Source organism: Epargyreus clarus, unplaced genomic scaffold (assembly GCF_041222505.1).
Source record: "Epargyreus clarus isolate Ecla_fem2 unplaced genomic scaffold, WU_Ecla_fem_2.2 ptg000003l, whole genome shotgun sequence".
Classification (NCBI taxonomy): domain Eukaryota; kingdom Metazoa; phylum Arthropoda; class Insecta; order Lepidoptera; family Hesperiidae; genus Epargyreus; species Epargyreus clarus.
The window spans coordinates 1,687,441-1,705,770 of NW_027332211.1; the positions used below are offsets into that span (position 1 = coordinate 1,687,441).

The following is an 18,330-nucleotide window of genomic DNA, read 5'->3' on the forward strand; positions in this document are numbered from 1 at the left end:
ATTAGAGTGGAAGTTCCGAATGTACATGTGTCAATCATTTACTGTAAGTACTGGACAAATTCAAATCATGATGAGAAAGTTGTCCTTTATAGTTACCGAAACGGGTTTAAGGTATTTTGAAGGGTGAATAGAGAGTGGTTCTGCTACAATGATTTTAATATTTCAACGTCAGCAGGCATTCTATGTACCACATGCTACGTTTGAAACGCATGGATAATGTGACAAGTCATACGTGCAATCCCAGTTTATTTATTGTTGCTTACAATACTTTAAGCGAGAAAAGAGTAATTTCGACTCGACAATAAGCCACTGGTAAATCAATGTTATATTATTCTAAATAGTTTTGACCCCACGACTGTTGACTTGGAAGACTTAAAGGTAAGTAATTTTACTTATTGGCAATCTATATTCTAGATTTTCTAGAATAGATTCTAGATTTTGTCAATTACAAATAAAACGGTCCTAGTAAATACGATTACATGGCTAGAAATGTTTGTCAAAGATGCCATCCCCTTCACAGAGTTGAAGTCTGTCCAGATTAGGATCAAACAGAGGATTAAGATTCTTTATAAACTAACATTTAATGTTACACAATGCAATACTCATTGTAATATACATTCATTATAATGACAGACGGCGTACATACCATACATAAACGATTTACCATAAACGCTATTAAGCCCACTGTGCGCTGGGGCTTAACACAAAGGTGATATATTCTGGCACGACAAAACATCATGATTTTAGTAATGGAACGTATCGCGTATGTTTATTATATCTAGCCACGTGACAAACATACCTTTACTTAACATATAATTAATATGTGCATCAGATTTAAATGCACCTGTTACAGACTAAATAAGGCAAGCACTAGATAAGATAGATAGATAAAATATTGGAGATATAAAAGAAATAAACAGACGTCACCGGCAGTGCGGATTAATCAATAGATTCAATTCTTAGTAATCATGCAGATAATAGAATCGTAATTTGACGTAAACTAATTAGTTGCTGCACAAGGAGAAAGTATTAATAAAAAAATAATTTAATTTATTTCCTAACAAAAGGATAAAACCATAAAAACAGTTAAGCTAACCAAAGTTTATTAAACTTTAAAGTCATAATTGGAAATTGATTAATCATTACACAGATGAAAACTAATATGTAAAATCATGAACCATACTAAAACCTAAGAAAAAAAGGGATGATTGAGTTTATTGTGTTGTAATTTGAAGTGTTGTAAGACAAAGGCATGAATGAATCCACACATTGTAACCTGAGGATTTACCTCAGGGGTAGTAAAGGGTCTGTAACCAACGTTTTGCAGGACTCCACTTCTTGTTTACGTTCATTGCGAATGTCCATAGATAGCAATGCACATTTACCATTAGTGCACTTTACTTGGAAATTACTTCAATTTCATAAAAGACACTGCGACAAGTCACTTGTCGAGTAGTAAACGCTAAAGTAAATGGCACCAATTTGTTCTTTATTGAGCGGCGAAGTGCGTTAACAATAACAAAGACGGTGATTCACCACCGAACGTCGTAGGAACTGGGATAACGCGATAATTGGCATCGCGAACTGTTCGCTCAATTGGCGATAACGAGTGTCGATGAACTGTCGCCTAGAGTCGCCACATGTTAGTGGATTATCCGAAATCCTAGATTAAATGACGAAATAAAAAAAAATGTGGAGAAACTGCCTTTAACTCACTTATTTTTAAAGTCTACTTGATAAATTAATAGGCGTATCCCCATGCAGTCTTTGCTTCTATTGAAAGAATTCCAAATAATAATATTGTCTTAACATCATGGCTATCATCAGTCAAGTAATAACATAATCCCGATTGTTACTAAGAATGTATTCATCAAAATACCCTGAGGTATCTTTTATGAAAAATATTTTGATCTCTTTTTAAACGCTTTTCTTCCGGCGGGCCGAGCTAATATTTGGATAGTCTAGAAAGGAAAACGGAACAAACACCGGCGATCTAGTTTCCAGCTGGAGGAAGTAAACTTTCGCCTTATTTTAGGCCCATTAACTATCGACGTAAAGAAATTTACAGGCTATTCCAAAGTTAAAGTTGAGTTTAACGCAATAGAACTTTAGACATTTGTAATAAACTTTTACACATACTATATTTCTTTTATTTCCGGCCAATTTGGCCGTTGTTAATTTTTCATGAAACTTATTCACAGATTCAAACATGAGACCACAATTCATTCTGAAACTTCAGGCTACCCCGAAAATACGCGTGAATCAACCCATCGCATCGTCGTTCTACAGGAAGTATTATTGACTTTTCGAACGTGCTTGCAATATTGACGAGGCCCTCTAATAACCTGCCCATAACACTTAAATAGACTCCTACTCAGCAACGGGTGACATCATACGCAAAATCGAAAGTGGCGCTTTGTCTATTTTTGTAAGTATTGCAGAAACATATTCGCAACGACGCACGTCTTGGGACAACGCGATTGATATGGCAACTTGACATGAAATATTGCGAATATTCATACTACAATTTAATTAAAAATAAATGAAAATGGATATATCAAAATAAGTCCCATTTTATAGAAAAACTCGTAGACTATACGTTCAGCGACATGGAGTTTATTTTTAAGATCTAAACAGCACGTGATCTAACGAGAATATAAAAATATGCGAGTCATTTGATCTTAAGTCAACTAGTATAAATCGCAAACACTCCGAAAACCTTCGCCCAATAATTTATTGACATCGATAACATAAACACCTGTAACATTCGAACAACCGGTGGCTAAAGATCCGATAAAACTACGAAACAAAAAAGGCGTTACGAATGTTACATCAAAATTGAATATAGATACAATCGAGAATTGGCAAACGATTGATTTTGCTGAAAAAGTGGAGCGGATCACGTTTCACAAGTGGGTTTGCATTGCCGTGTAAACTTGGTCATAGAATGTCCAATGAGCTGTGACGGCTATGAGATTGGCAGGAATCGAAGTAATGTTCTGATTACAAAACTTAAATTCCGAAAACGGTTCTCTTTTACAGGTAATAAAAAGCTTATTTGGATACAACCTTGTGATATCAAAAGACAAATTTGCTGTTGCCACAAGTTACAGGTCAATAAAATTACGACAAGCATTCTTCTGATATAATCGACAAAATAATAATAAGCGTGCTTAGCCCCTGAGCTTGTCTAGATCGTAATCGGTGTAGGTACTAAGTTCACCAACGTCCGAGTGTAACTAATCGAAATTTAACTTCATGATCATTACTATATTAAATGCGTGTTTCAGCACTTCAAAAATCACAAAAAGCCGTTACATGAAATACAAAAACCAATCGTTCAAACAAGCAGCATTTTTGAACTTCATACTGTATACGAAAGCTGTCCGTTAAATTAATTATGGAGCAACTGCAATAACAAATACTGCCTGAAGCATGAGCAATGTCCTCGCGATATCAATAAGCCGATCGTTTATCTCAATGAAGTCTTAACTACAGAGCACGAGCAGTAAACAGTAATTAGTTTCGGCCAACGGTCCGCTCCGCCTCAGGGTATCTTCGCCCACGTGTAGCTCCAACTATTCTTGAAACGATTCCCTTTACTTGCTTGTTTGCGCAATGTCACGCCTATTCAGTTAGGCACGTTTTTAATATCAACTAGACATTTCAAATTAAAATTTAATGTAATTATATCAGTTAAAAATAACTCTCTTATTATTTTCTAGCACGTGTAATACGTGTATAGAAATAAATGCGTGATAGCGTATTGAGTTCTTTTAAACATTAACCTTTAGTAAAATGATAAATACATAAATAAACAATATGGAACACGTTTTATTCTGTGAAGAAATTAGACATGTACGTTAAATATGTAAGGAGGTACACAATACATTTGAAAAGCGAAAGTAGGCGGTTCAAGAGACACTGATTGTTTAGTTTTGAGTGACACTGATTGGTTTCTTTTGCGTTCCACATACATTTGCGGAGGCGTCATTATTCGCATTCGCGACATTTGTACTGTCACATGGCCTCAATTTTGATTTTGTTGTTAAAACTATTTCAAGTTACAATATTATTTGCATTCGACTTTTATAAGAATGGTTTACCCTATCAGAATCCACGTCTTCAGTTGCGATAACTAGGTACGTGGTTGGCCCCGTGCGTGGTCAGCAACGTCATTGAACTAAGGTTGTTGCTAGTAATACCCTCAGCCACCCATTATAACCATAATGTTTACTTATTCTAACCTAACGATAATGCGGGTAACATTATCGCGCAAACAAAAAAAAAATATAATTAGTTCAGTGATTCTAGAGTTCGCGCATAAACGGATGTAGAGGCATTGTGACATAATGTAGTAAGCATAAGGATGTTTGGCGAACTAAATGATAAACCAAAGGCATCCATTAGCATATCATTATGACGAACTTAGTATGAACACATTACAGTTTTTGCGTTACTTACGATCGACCGCGGTCTCAAGTTACATAACACCTTTTTGTCATACTTTGCTGGGTCAATCGGTCCATTTCCAAGCCATCGTCGTCATAATGCATTTAGATAAGATCTTAAAGCGCTAATAGTGCAAGTCGTTGCGTCCCCATCTCTTATATCATGCATTTAGTCACGCTCGCTCTCGTCACCCACCAATCCAGCTTCGTTTTGTGTTCGATGTTTTATTGCATTTATTGCATACTGAATCTAATTTGTTAGTACTTCCTCGTCAGTCCGATGACTTTTTTTATTTTTTAGTGTCCAAAACACATCATCATTGGATAAATAAATTATGCTATTAAGTTTCTTGCAACGTCTTAAAGACATTAACGAGTAATCTTTAATCTCGACTTAATTATGTGATAGTAGTATCAAACGACACATGCCCGTTTGCGAAATACATGCATGTGATGTAAGGTAATCAGTAATCAGCATTACGAAACTCTGAACAAATACTAAAATTACAGGAATGAACAGTAACGCAAATTGCAAAGACGATTAAGCTAAAACACTTCGTATATCTTCTACTCGATAGAATACCAATTTTATTGTTAGCTGAACCAGTATTAAAATTAATTGATGTACACCATTACTTCCTGGTAGACAAGCAATGGTACTCACAAGTATCAATAATGTTTAGACTAAGACGCCACGTTGTTCGAGGGAAGCCGCTCGCCGATGACTCACAGACCAGTCGGTTCGGTTAGCGATCGAGCCTTGACGTAGCCGATTCGCCGTTTGCGTTGTGGCTTCAAGCGCATACTATCCAAACTACACGCTTTATACATTTTGTAGGATTTGGGCTGGAAGCGGATGATAGATTTAGACCGATAATAAACTAGATCAACAGTCGGCAACCTTATTTGAAAATGCGGGCAACATAGTTTCTAAATGAGGTAATAGCAAGCCGGCCACATTTAGAATGAAAAGTCTTTAATTATTCGCGAAATCGGCTCATATCTAGGATGCGACAGGGCACGCAAGGACGGTCGCCGACCGCACGTTCTCGACGACGCGTAACTTAAATATATTAAAGACATGTTAAGATTGAAACAGTACTGTTAGTAGGATTTTGTCCAGGATGCGTTTGACTCAGCAATTATAACACTGTTTACGCCGTGTGTGTGCCTAAGTGGCATTTCCACTTAGTTCTTGGGTATAGAGGGGTTGCGAACAAATTCTTAGCGACCTTGTGACCACAACGTTTAGTCATCTGTTGGGACTTTTTAACGTTATGAACTACATACGTAAATATATTGCATTGAATTGGCTGTACCAGAACGTACTAGATCAATATTCGGCAATAGCCTAGAAAAACATAAAGACATTATTAATAGACTTGCAAACTACTATTAAAATTGAAGTAGGTTTCCTTCGGAAGCCCTCAGCTAATATTAGCGTGGAACTCCGTATACGAACCTATGTAAAAACAAGTTGGCCGTCTACACTCATTATGGATTTGCGACTTTGTAGGTTTACGAGTATGTTAATAGCAATTATTTTCTGATGTTAATTTGTTCTGTGTCAAGTTGATTGAATTACTGTGTGTGCGTGTGTGTTTATAGTTGTAACAATATTGTAGATTCGATTAAGTATTTATTTCTAGTTAACTGAACAATTACAATTAATGTTTGTTGCATTGTATAGATAATCATAATGGGGGCATTTATTACACTTATATATTTTATAGACAATAAGGACATTGGCAATTTCAATATCACCAAAGTTCTTTTAGAGAACCGCGTGACTGAACGGTTCGCTAAAAGATAAGTTCCGTATCACAATAATTACATTTTTTAATCTAGTATTTACTGTTATATTATCTATAGAAGTAGGTGAATGGTAATCTTTTTAATTGTATAGCCAAGCTTACAAGTCTTGGTCATTGAAATAAAAACATCATTCTTGACAGACGAAGACCGTATAAATGGTATTAATGACAAAATATAGGACACGGCACCACGTGTACAACGTAAAGTACACTAATCTGTCGTCAAGTGTCTCGTTAAAGGTTTTATCGATGAGACAACCTTCGGCCGTGACGGCATTGAGGCAGGTTCGTACCGAAGATACGGACATTACATACTACTCGTACTAAAAGAAACATCAACATATACCTAGAACACATTAATTTTATTGTAGCAAGATAGTATGCTATGTGAAAAGAAATTTAGAAGATGTAGATCATACCAGATCTCGATTTATCGACCCTCCTACAAATACGTAACACTTATGGGTGTTAACTATTTAAGTCATTGCTTTGACATTTTGGATGGAGTGTAATGAATATGTAACTCAAAAACGCTATCTAAAGACCGGTCATTAACTTAATATTATTAAACGTATCATATGAGTATAAAAATAAAAACATAAATAACCTTGCATACGAACCCAAGATAAATGCACAATAGATTAAAACGGCATTAGAACAAGACGATATTATATTAAAACATTTCAAACGTGGCTTAGGCAGCATCATCGAGGGCTTATCGATGACGCAACCTTGCAGTCGTAGGCGGAGGCGGCCCTGGCCGGTCCTCGTGGTCCACGTTTATGAAGAAATAGTCCACCAGACACATCTCCGGACCGATCCAGTCGTAGGCGAGCGCGGCCCTGACCAGTCCTCGCAGACCATGTTTATGGGGTAATAGTCCACCAGGCGCCATCTCCAGACCGATCCAATCGTAGGCTAACGCTGCCCTAACCGGTCCTCGTGGTCCGTGCTAATGTGGAAATCGTCCACCAGACCATCACCGGATCGACCTTTAGACGATGGATGCTTCTTACGTAAAAGTGCAACGCGTTTTTGTCAAAATATTGCGCGTGACCGACAATCACTTATTCATAATCGCAAGATCTTTAAAATAACATTTGGACTGACGTAACTTTGCCTCTACAGCAATCTACATTATACAGAGCACTGAAATTTATTTTATTTATTAAAGGTAATTTAAAATAGAAGTAAAGAAATATGAAATATTCAGCATTTAATAAGGAACGTTGGAGAAACGAAACAAAAAATAATTGTGAATTCCTCATGACATCTAACTTTTTAATTACAATTGTGACTAAAACTGATCCTAGTATTACAAAGGAGTGAGGATCATGCTTTGAAAATCTCTCATACCGGCGTTTATATAGAAGACTCCCGAATCTACGAATATAGTGACAATTACCTACTGATAACTCATTTATGTAATGGTCCTGAAAATCTTGGCAGACTTACAATAATGTACAAATAGGGAAGGAATGGACAACTGAGCGATTTTGCTGCCAAGAATATTAAAGTTGAGTCATAGGGAATACGAGTTTGTTAAATATAAGAAAATTAAGCTGGCTTTCCTTCGATGTTTTTATTATTTATCTTTTTTTATTTACAACAGCTTTAACTCGTATCGCCTAGCCTAGATAGCGCATCACACACTAATATTCGAAAAATGATTAGATTATTAAATTAGTACGTGCGTGGATAATTGTTTTTATTTTTTTGGGGATTTTTATTCTGACCGTTAGTAAGTTTTGTCATAATATGTAGGACGTCGATAGTATACCGATCGGTGCCACTATTCAACGGACATCTGTAATCAATCCTCGGCTTTAGCATGTCGTTACCCAAAAGACTAAATTAGCGTGTTTAGTACCAATTTTTTTATATATTAATATTTAAATCATCCATGATAGGCTAATCGCTATTATATACGTCTATGCGCGCCATAACCTTGTCTATTTATTCAATTTTATTGCCGGCAGTGCGCACGCTCTGTATTGACAGCTTCCTGTGCGAACATAACATTTTATACACTATATTGCTTTTCTTTGATATTGGCAAACTCTCATTAAACTGATGAGTTAAACTGTATACTCCACTCCGCACAGTGCACACCAGAAAACCATTGAAAAATTAAAATTTAATCTAATATAAATCTAGCGTTTGAAAAATAGCATCTGTAATAATCAAAGATGATTATCAACAATCTTCTCAATAATTAAAAGGCGTTTTCCTGTTGGTACAAAACGAAGTACGTTTTAGTTATTTTAGCCATCTGGTTTAGTTGAGTATTCACGACAGATCAATTTATACAATGACAACAGTATAAATACCTGTTAGTGAGTCTTAAAGTTGGTTAATCCTACAATTAGGAGAGGCTTGAAATATGCCTCAGGAAAGTGAGGATTAGCTGTCAACTAAGTTGCAAAAGTTACGTGATGGCCTCCAACCAGGTATGATATCGATTACCTAATGATACCTAACAACCAATTAAATAGTCTCAACCATCCAAACATCGACCACATTCGCTGTATGACCTGAAATATTGATTGTGATACGCCGACAGAGATATGAATAGTGCACTTGCGTGATATACCGTGCAGACTCCTTGACGTATTTTGGCTATTAGCAGCCAATGTCAACATATTTTCCGAAGAGTAGGTTTTTGCGCATGCATCACGCTGTAGGCAGACACATAATATTAACTTCAGTTTGTAGTGCAGCCGCGATTATTGTTTTATAAATATAAAATTGATGTTGATAATATACGTACAGTCCATTAAAAAAGACCAAATAGAACTGAAAGCCTACTTACAGATGCATTGCTGCATATCAGAACTACGCGCTACGCGTCTCTACGCTCGGGGCATTCTACCTTAGTCTTTAGTTCCTGACTTCCAAGGCAGAGACCGTACCGTAAAATTCAAACTAGAACACATAATACAATATGCACTGCTGTTATGACAAAATCATATGAGCTGCGTGTGGCATTATGTTGTTGTGGCGCTACGCGTGGCGGTGGTACCGCGCCATGGAACTACAAGCGTTCCCAGGTTCCCGCCATCTTTAATCATTGTTTCGACTAGTTCAATAGACCAATACGTACAATAATAAGTTGTTAAGTAAAACAGTGGCCGGTGTATGCGGTGCCGGAGCCTCGCGCCGTATATGGCCGCTCGGCGCAAGGCCGAGGCGCGTCCTCGCCGCCCGATTTAAGTATACCGTATTCCACTGACCCACGCCCTACAACTTTCGCTTCAATATTGCCTATTACATTGATCATTCTTATAGATGCTTTAATCTATCTGTTTTGATAGGATACTTTTTAATTGACTTCAAAATAAAATACTTTTGTGTTCTTGTTCTAATGTTGATATTGTTAGTTATACATTTATGCCACAGCACTACAAATTACTCTATTGTAATGATAGAAAAAAATTACCACTATACCATATCAAGGGTTTAATGTAATGGGCACATCTATTATATAAAATAATATGTAAATTTGTCAATATAAAAAAAGTTAAAGGGATCACAATATTATGAAGTCTGTTTGTAAGCTCGTAAAAAGAAAAAGCTAATCAATTATACCAAGTCATGCAAATTGTGATAAAACATGTAAGTGGAGCTGCAGAGCCCAGAAAAACTAAATAAAATCTAAGAAAATCCTTGTATGTTCCAATTAAATATACTAGAATTTTACACACTTATAGCCCACACTAGCATCTTCTGTTATGGGTGACAATGACACACAAACATCTATTAGTAATAACTAATCTTAACCAATCTATGTTTACTAAATTATGCAATTTTAAATTTTTAACTGCCTAAATTGTCAAATTTCGAACTGTGATAGATAAAATTGATAGTACTTATTACTAGTGGTACATAAGACCACCTACCTAAAATGTTTATTTGTATGTCTGACTAACATAGATCATGGGAATCGGAATTAGGATTAAGGGAATTAAAATACAGCCTGTATTACTATTATACTATTGTGACAAGTACATAGTGTAAGAAAACACTACATGGTGGTAAACACTACATAGTGGAGAACATGGCGTGTTTGAATATGCTGCATGAAGTACAAGGCATGGGAGAATACACTGCATCATGAAGTATGCTGCATTACTAATCTGATGCATGTCTCAGTTATGAGAAGAGACCCACGTCCAGCAAGGTGACAAAAAATTCAGCACCATTTAAATTAACCCTATGTAAGAAGCATAAAATTCAAACTAAAAGTAACTGATTTCGAAAAATAGACATACTCTGCCCATTTATACAAGTGTTTGAAACCTGATCTCACACAACACAGGAAGTGATATTGCAATGAAACAAAATAATGTATCAAATTACACTAACTACATATTAAGCAGTAAATGACATTACATATACAAAACAGTTGAAGCAATGTGGTATAAAGTGTAAAATTTGTCTTACTACTTTATTGTTCCGGATTGGAATCTTATGAGAGTCAATATCAGAGGAGATCTTAAGACGCATAATGAAATTAAGGACAAAAAGTCTATCAATAGGGTCTAAACTCCTAGTATCCCGGGAAAGGGCTTGATCCTAGCAATGGGGTAATAATGTTCGAAGTTGGACTAAAATTAATCATATGGGAATTATTTGAAAACAATGGAATCTATGGCTATTCCGCTACATATCCAACAGTTTCACATTTTAAAGATCCTAGAAATATTCATCAACTATGGCAAGAAAAAAACCATATTAACTTCAGTGTTATAATATAAAGTATTAAACACTGTAGTGGTCTGGATTAAAGTGTGGTAATGCAGGCACAATTAACAAGCACAACTTAATCCTCAGAGGGCATTTAGTGACGTACCATAATTAGATCTCCAACACTATTTGGGATTGATATTAGATATCCATGAGCAGTAGCAACCACTAAATATCACACAATTTAAATGCCTATTTGTTACTTTTAAAAAATAAAGACTGCCTCAGAGGAGCTATAAAGCTCTATCAGATATTTCACAAATTCTTGTAGGAAATAATTTCATATTGCAAATCTTTTGAGCTTTCATTTAAGAGACATAATTTAAGAAATTATTTAGCAAATACAGTTTCATTTTAGTAAAATAATTAATTTAGATGTGATTTTACTATGAATTGCTGAAAACTTGATGAATAGATAGTGATTTCTTTAATGCAATGCTTGTGTTAGTAAAAAAAGGAGAAGTAGTAGATAGTTTTATGGAGTAAATCTGATTGTGATATAAAGGGTGCGTAAACATTATATTAAATTTAATAAAATCAGGGGTAACTTATGAATAGCAAAAAGAGGATCAGTAAACGTTTATAGGGACAGAAATACAAAACATAATAACGTTAAAATGTGGAATGCACACTAAGCAATAACTTATTGGGTAAAAGTCGATCTGATTCATCAAAGTTGTCTTACGTGTGAATCATTGGAAAATGAAGAAAAACGTCACATATTCTACCGCACTTTGGGGACATCATATACTCCGGAATTACACCCAAATTAATAAACTTATAATACAAAACGTTGAGCTCTCCAGCACGTTCCTACTCACCATCTGTTCTTTTTATATTGATGTTGATTCCCGACTGGATCCTCATCGCACCGTCATCCATTTTTGCACAGATTTATGCACCACATACACTAAAGAACATTATTTCGCAATGAACGATTGTTCAAAAATAGTCTAACACATTCGGAAATCACACATAAGAACCGGTGAAAATAACAAATAAATTTCTACACTACACCCAGATTGACAGTTATATCGAGCTAGCTATAAACTTCAGACTGGAACGTTTCAAATTTGTTTCGGTACAAGAGTCAAATCAATCACTTTTTTGCAATTAGAAAAACAAGGCATATGATTTAAATATTGTAAAATGAAATAGAACTGTTAAAGCAAAAAATGCAGTGTTTTAAATTATTTCGGTTACAACACAAAATTCTCAAAATTATTAGTATGAACACCACAATGCATTGGAAATTTATCTAATGTTGCCATAGTTGGTACTTGAATCATATTATAAAAGTAATAGTTGCATATATGAAAATTGTCATCTCCTCGAGTAATTTTTTAAATGCAATATTTTTGATAAAGCTAATAAATTTACAGTTTAATATGAATTTAGAATGCAAAACAATTTTATTGAAAAATATTATTAAACGAGTGGAATAAGAGAACTGAAATTCACTTCACTATTTCTTCAGCTATAGACAACATAGCTCGGATACTCGTACTGATAATTTTTCTTTATACACATGGTTTTCCTTTCCTATCTTAAGAGAAATGAAATTAGGAATGGTTTTATTGAAAAAAAGATATTTAAAATAAAAATAAATTATTTTTGTACGATATTGTACATGTACATGTTGGTCTTAAATTGTTTACCAATAAAATTAGTATATTTTCTAGTACAGTTATCTGATCATCAAAGCATCGTAGCCTAGCCAGACGATAGGATAGGTAGGCGTTACGTCAGTTAGCCAATCAGTCAATCAAATTATTTTAGGCTAAATAAATCCAGAATAGGAAATATTTTTAATACAAGACAAATAAATATCAATATGGATAGTGAATATAAATTATCGCACAAGGCAAAAAAACGTATTAAAGAAGTTAAGAGAAAGGCCCGACCCGGTGAGTACATCACTTGTGAATAGGTTGTAAATGAGTTCATTGGGTTTAAAAACTTTTCATGGATTCATAAACAAATATGAATTTATATGTTATTCTAATCTTAAAACTTTGAAATTCATGTTATAATTTACTTTGTATTAGTAATTATTCATATCGTATAGTTCTAGAATGATCTATAGAGGTAGTCACGCATCCCAAGTGCGACCTCGACTTTTTTACGGTTACTCAAAGCTTTAATATTCATACAACGGACATAATTGCGAAACGTAAGACTTGTTCAGAAAAGCGTTGGTTTATTTTAAGGATATTGCATTGAGTAACCCAATTTGCATAACCTATCTGCCAAAACATGAGTTGTAATTATCAGATAAACTTGATAAACCTACTAATAATCTTTTCTTTGACAATAATAATGTTATGTGACACTGATACAAATGAATTGCATTGTTAAGTATAAATAAATATACAGTTATCTTGTGCCCACAGAATTAGCTGATAAGCACCAATGGACAGCTTTAAAATATGCAGGAAAATTTGAAGAGTTCCTCAGATGCAACGATAATGCTGACAGAATAGATGCAAGTTTAGCATCTCCTGAGGAGTTCATTGAGAGATATGAGAAGATTTACAAACCTGTAGTCATAACAAATGTTCAAACGAACTGGCGTGCCAACCACAAGTGGACGCTGGACAGACTTGCCAAAAAGTATCGGAACCAAAAATTTAAGTGTGGGGAAGATAATGAGGGTTATAGTGTTAAGATGAAGATGAAGTATTACATAGAGTACATGAGGACAACGACTGATGATAGTCCACTTTATATTTTTGATAGTAGTTTTGGTGAGCACTTGAGAAGGAAGAAACTTCTCGAGGACTATGAAGTACCTAAATATTTTAGGGATGACCTATTCAAATACTGTGGGGAGGAGAGGAGGCCTCCATACCGTTGGTTTGTCATGGGACCACAGAGATCCGGCACTGGTATACACATAGATCCTCTGGGTACGAGTGCTTGGAATGCATTAGTGTTTGGTCATAAAAGATGGTGCTTGTTCCCAACTCAGACCCCAAGAGAGCTGATCAAGGTGACTGGAGTCATGGGTGGAAAGCAAAGAGATGAAGCTATTACATGGTTTAAACTTATATATCCTAAAACTCAACTTGATACTTGGCCCAAGGAATATAAGCCTGTAAGTTAATATTTTCATAATAAACTCATCACAGTTTCTTTGTTGGACAAAGGTATAATTTCAAAATAAAAATGGTTAATGGTTTAAGTTGATATGTTATGTGTTAATTTTCTAATCATATTTTTTTCTATATGTAATAATAATTTGACATGATTGTTTACAGGTTGAAATACTTCAGAAACCAGGTGAAACAGTATTTGTTCCTGGTGGTTGGTGGCATGTGGTTCTCAACCTTGATGACACAGTTGCAGTGACACAAAACTTTTGCAGTCGTACAAATTTCCCTGTGGTTTGGCACAAGACTGTCAGAGGACGCCCCAAACTATCAAAGAAGTGGGTCAAAGTTCTAGAAAGTAAGGACCCTGAGTTGTACAAGGTGGCCAGCAGTATGGACTTGAGTCAGGGTACAGGGGTTGCATCAGACAGTTCCTCAAACAGCAGCTCCTCTAGTAGTGACAGTGACAGCAGTTCTTCTGACAGCTCCAGTGAAGACGACAGTGGTCAAGAAAGCATCACTGCGCACAAAAAAAAGAGAAAACGAAAAGCATGAAATGATTATGCCTTATAAAACCTAGCAATAATCAGAAGCACCAACTTTCAAATGTATTCTTAACAGTTATTATATTTGTATGTAAGGAGCCCATTTTGTATTATTAGATTTAATGAAATGGCTAATTTAACATTGTTGTTTTCCAAATAGTGAGCAATATATTTTTTGTTAAAGTGACTACACAACTATCAAATAAAGTTTAGTATTGTCAATTTTGTGTTTTTATGATATACATAGGTAAGGTTGCAATGGGAAGTTATGGAACCCAAAAGCATGAAAGAAAAAAGTTATAGTGAGTAGATCTGTCATGTCTTTTATTCCAAATTTATATTTATGAAGTACTTATTACTTCATTATTGAAATTGAAGTAATATAAACGCCTCTTATAGTAAATATTTAATGTTGCTTATACTTGTAGCCTATTTCAAATGGGTTATCAGTAGTACTCTTGGATTAGTCAATGTTTGGTTGGTCTTAGGGCTTGAATTGGGAAGTTTCCTGTTAGTATTTTATTCAAATTTGAAATCAGCAGCTTTTAACACTGATGTTGTTATTTTATAAAGTTGAAGATGACCTCAGAATTAATAAATAAAGGCATCAGAGTGCAAATACATATTTTGCTATGTAATTAATGAATTATATTTGATATTATATACTTATTTTTACAAATATAGTAGTGTCATCTGCACTAGCATATTGCACAAGCAAAAGCTTTCATAGACACATGATGCGCCGACAATGCGCAACACTATTGACGTATGAATCCAAAGCTGGCAATCGTAGAGCTGTCAAATAGGTGAACGATTTTTAGTCTATGGTTTTCGGCAGCCATTTGTTATCCTTTTCAAAGTTCTCGTGAGTCTCCAGAACAAAATGCTGAAATCTGCTTCGGGAACGTTGGTGAATGTCCTCAAGAGGTCCCTGGTGCCCGCTACAAGGGTCACCGCAGTGATCCCCGCCAGGAGATCGCATGGCGGCCCCGTCGAATCCGATGAAGAATTCGACCGCAGGTTAGTCCTAGACCAAAAACTTCATGACGTTATGTAATTGAAAATTGTCATAACCCTTTGGCATATTGATGTTTTAACTATTCACTATTTATTATTACATCAATATTGCTGTATTCTCATTAACTATCCAATTTTTTGGCTGCGGAAATAATGCGTCCAGTCGATAGGATTGTAAGGGCATGCTTTTCTTGTACTTTAGATATAGATAACACATAGATAAAATTGCAATACCAGGACTTTAAATCTATGTATAATCGATATATTATATGCCTCGCTTCCCCAATTACTAGAAAAAATCTCATTTAGGGTAAATCTGCAAGATATATTGTTCAAACAGCATCATTGTTATGCCTGCCATTTATTGTGTTGCAGGCTCAAGATGATGTAAAATGTCTAATCGATAATTCTACAACATTCTCATTTAGGAAGTGAATTAACCTAAAACAAGTATTTAATAGGTGTGTCATTTGATATAATTATATTTAAATTTTTGTAATAAAAAGATTATCATTAATATTATATAAAAAAATTGTTGTCATAGCATACCAATACCATACCAATAGTTACCATACCTCAGTCAGACTCATATGTTACTGAGCTACAAGTTGTTATATAAAATTTATTTTCCTTATTTATCTATACAAATACATCATTTCATAGACGAAACATGAAATCTGTTGCCATGTGCCTATAAATTAACTATATGGGAGGATTAAAAGAATAACAATATTTGTATTTCGTTTCAGATATGAAGCATTCTTCAACAGAAAAGACATTGACGGCTGGGAAATCCGCAAGGGAATGAATGACCTCTGCGGCATGGACTTGGTACCTGACCCCACCATTATCAAAGCTGCCCTGCACGCTTGCAGGCGAGTCAACGACTATGCTCTCGCCGTTAGGTTCCTTGAGGCATGCAAAAACAAGTGTGGGCCTAAGGTCGGCGAAATCTACCCATACATCATCCAGGAAATCAAGCCAACACTTACCGAACTCGGAATTGATACACCAGAGGAACTTGGCTATGACAAGCCTGAATTAGCTTTAGAAAATGTTTATGAGATGTAAGGCGACTTGTGTTATCAGTTTAAGCTGTAGAAAAATTTGTATAATAGTTTTGTTGTCGACTTTATTTTATTGAATTGTGAGAAGTGCCCACTTCAAAGAATTATTCTAGTTCCGAATGTTATAATCGACCAGCTTGTCTAATGTAAAAACATTAGAATTATAAACTTGGTGTTTCATTTTTACTGACAAATATCACAATATGTTGGAAATTTTGCCACAGTCACAAAAAACTAAAATTATTAACGATATTAATTCAATCACATACAGTTAGTTATAATTACAGTGTAAATTCAGTTCGATATATAAATTTAGTGTGACCCTGTGCTATTACTTATTACATTATTTTGATTGATTTAAAATGATCATCAGTATTTTAAAAAAGTAATCTGTGAAAGTTAAGTGACTAAATTCAAATGTTTTGTAAAGAGCTTTAATTCCCATTCTAAATCAACATTATCAATATGTAGTTCATTTAATACTTTCACATAATTATTACACACATGCAAACATCTGTTTGAATGTTAGGCCAGAGTTGTGAGCTGGGTGCAGGTCCCACGCCAATAGCACGATGTGCGACATGCAGTCGCAATACGCTTTTTTTTAAGTTTCACTGGATGGCAAAATTTAATTTCTGAGACTGGAAGAATTTTATTATTTCCCGGGAGATAAAAATTTTACTTTACTCTGGGGCGGCAAGTTTTGGAAGACGGTCAGAGATTGATTATTTGTTTAGTACTCTTGCCCACACTAGTAATTTAGTCTGTATTTGTAGTAGTTGACTTTTATACTAAAAGAGTATTCAAGTTGTATATTATATTTTATAATATAGGAGTGGCATTCGAGCATGCAGTTCACTTGATGGTAAGTGGCTACTGCCGCCCTTGCATTTCAGTCTGTAATCAACCCCAGATATGGGTTGGTTCCTATTATTAAGCTAAAATAGGTGTGGCGGTGGTATCGCTGAAGTCGAACCGCCTTCTTCATTCGCTAAGAATAACCATTAACTTCTGTCCGATATAATCTATACAGAATTGAATCAAACCTAAAAAGATGCTACACGTAAGTATAAAAAATCTTAATTACCGTTATTAAAAGATTGCTACTGCCACCGCCATGTAGGTTTTATTTAATGAAAATTTACCGAAATTACGAAATACCTTACAGTAATCATATTTTGCTCACTTTATACAATTACTTACCTGCGATAAGATTAAAATCAGAACTCCAGATATACGTAAATACTTTAATGATTGTAATATTCACACAGTCATACAAAATATTTACAATCACAAATCATTGACTTAACAACAAAATTGTGCTTTTCATTCTATTCGTAAGGTCTAAACTCAAACATACATGGTATTAAGTTAAACAAAACAAAAGACCTGAAGAAAACAAGGAAAACATAAAACAAGAATAAAACATAATTTAATAAATAATAATAGTTGTTACTGTCTTTTCGTAAAATAAAAATAAGTTATACAATATGAAATATTTGTACTCTTCTATGACAACTACCTTAACCTCGGCAACTATATTTAAAATTTATAAATATTGGATTAATTAATTTAATCTTAACGTTTAACGTGGATGA

At 34.8% G+C, this 18,330-nt stretch overlaps 3 protein-coding genes across 3 annotated transcripts in view; 2 read left to right on the plus strand and 1 right to left on the minus strand.

Moving 5' to 3' along the window:
* Klp10A (kinesin-like protein 10A) overlaps positions 1-12,262 on the minus strand; it is a 62,392-nt gene extending 50,130 nt beyond the window's left edge. The window contains exon 1 of the mRNA XM_073082710.1: positions 11,833-12,262. Within this exon, the coding sequence (XP_072938811.1) occupies positions 11,833-11,893 (61 nt within the window). The 5' untranslated portion in view covers positions 11,894-12,262. The remainder of the gene's footprint in view (positions 1-11,832) is intronic.
* A 453-nt stretch (positions 12,263-12,715) lies between these two features.
* Positions 12,716-14,870, plus strand: PSR (bifunctional arginine demethylase and lysyl-hydroxylase PSR). Its single transcript, XM_073082720.1, has 3 exons — positions 12,716-12,918; positions 13,405-14,108; positions 14,272-14,870. The coding sequence occupies exons 1-3, from the start codon at positions 12,846-12,848 to the stop codon at positions 14,656-14,658; spliced, it is 1,164 nt and encodes a 387-aa protein (XP_072938821.1). The 5' UTR covers positions 12,716-12,845; the 3' UTR covers positions 14,659-14,870.
* A 583-nt stretch (positions 14,871-15,453) lies between these two features.
* Positions 15,454-16,900, plus strand: COX5A (Cytochrome c oxidase subunit 5A). The gene is made up of 2 exons (XM_073082729.1): positions 15,454-15,668; positions 16,415-16,900. The coding sequence occupies exons 1-2, from the start codon at positions 15,532-15,534 to the stop codon at positions 16,734-16,736; spliced, it is 459 nt and encodes a 152-aa protein (XP_072938830.1). The 5' UTR covers positions 15,454-15,531; the 3' UTR covers positions 16,737-16,900.
* The last annotated feature ends 1,430 nt before the right edge of the window (positions 16,901-18,330 follow it).

Bases quoted from the DNA above. Each gene is read 5' to 3' on its own strand.
- PSR (XM_073082720.1), top strand. From the start codon at position 12,846: ATGGATAGTGAATATAAATTATCGCACAAGGCAAAAAAACGTATTAAA. The intron at 12,919-13,404 runs GTGAGTACATCA...TTGTGCCCACAG, and splicing joins TAAGAGAAAGGCCCGACCCG to AATTAGCTGATAAGCACCAA. The intron at 14,109-14,271 runs GTAAGTTAATAT...GATTGTTTACAG, and splicing joins GGCCCAAGGAATATAAGCCT to GTTGAAATACTTCAGAAACC.
- COX5A (XM_073082729.1), top strand. From the start codon at position 15,532: ATGCTGAAATCTGCTTCGGGAACGTTGGTGAATGTCCTCAAGAGGTCC. The intron at 15,669-16,414 runs GTTAGTCCTAGA...ATTTCGTTTCAG, and splicing joins GATGAAGAATTCGACCGCAG to ATATGAAGCATTCTTCAACA.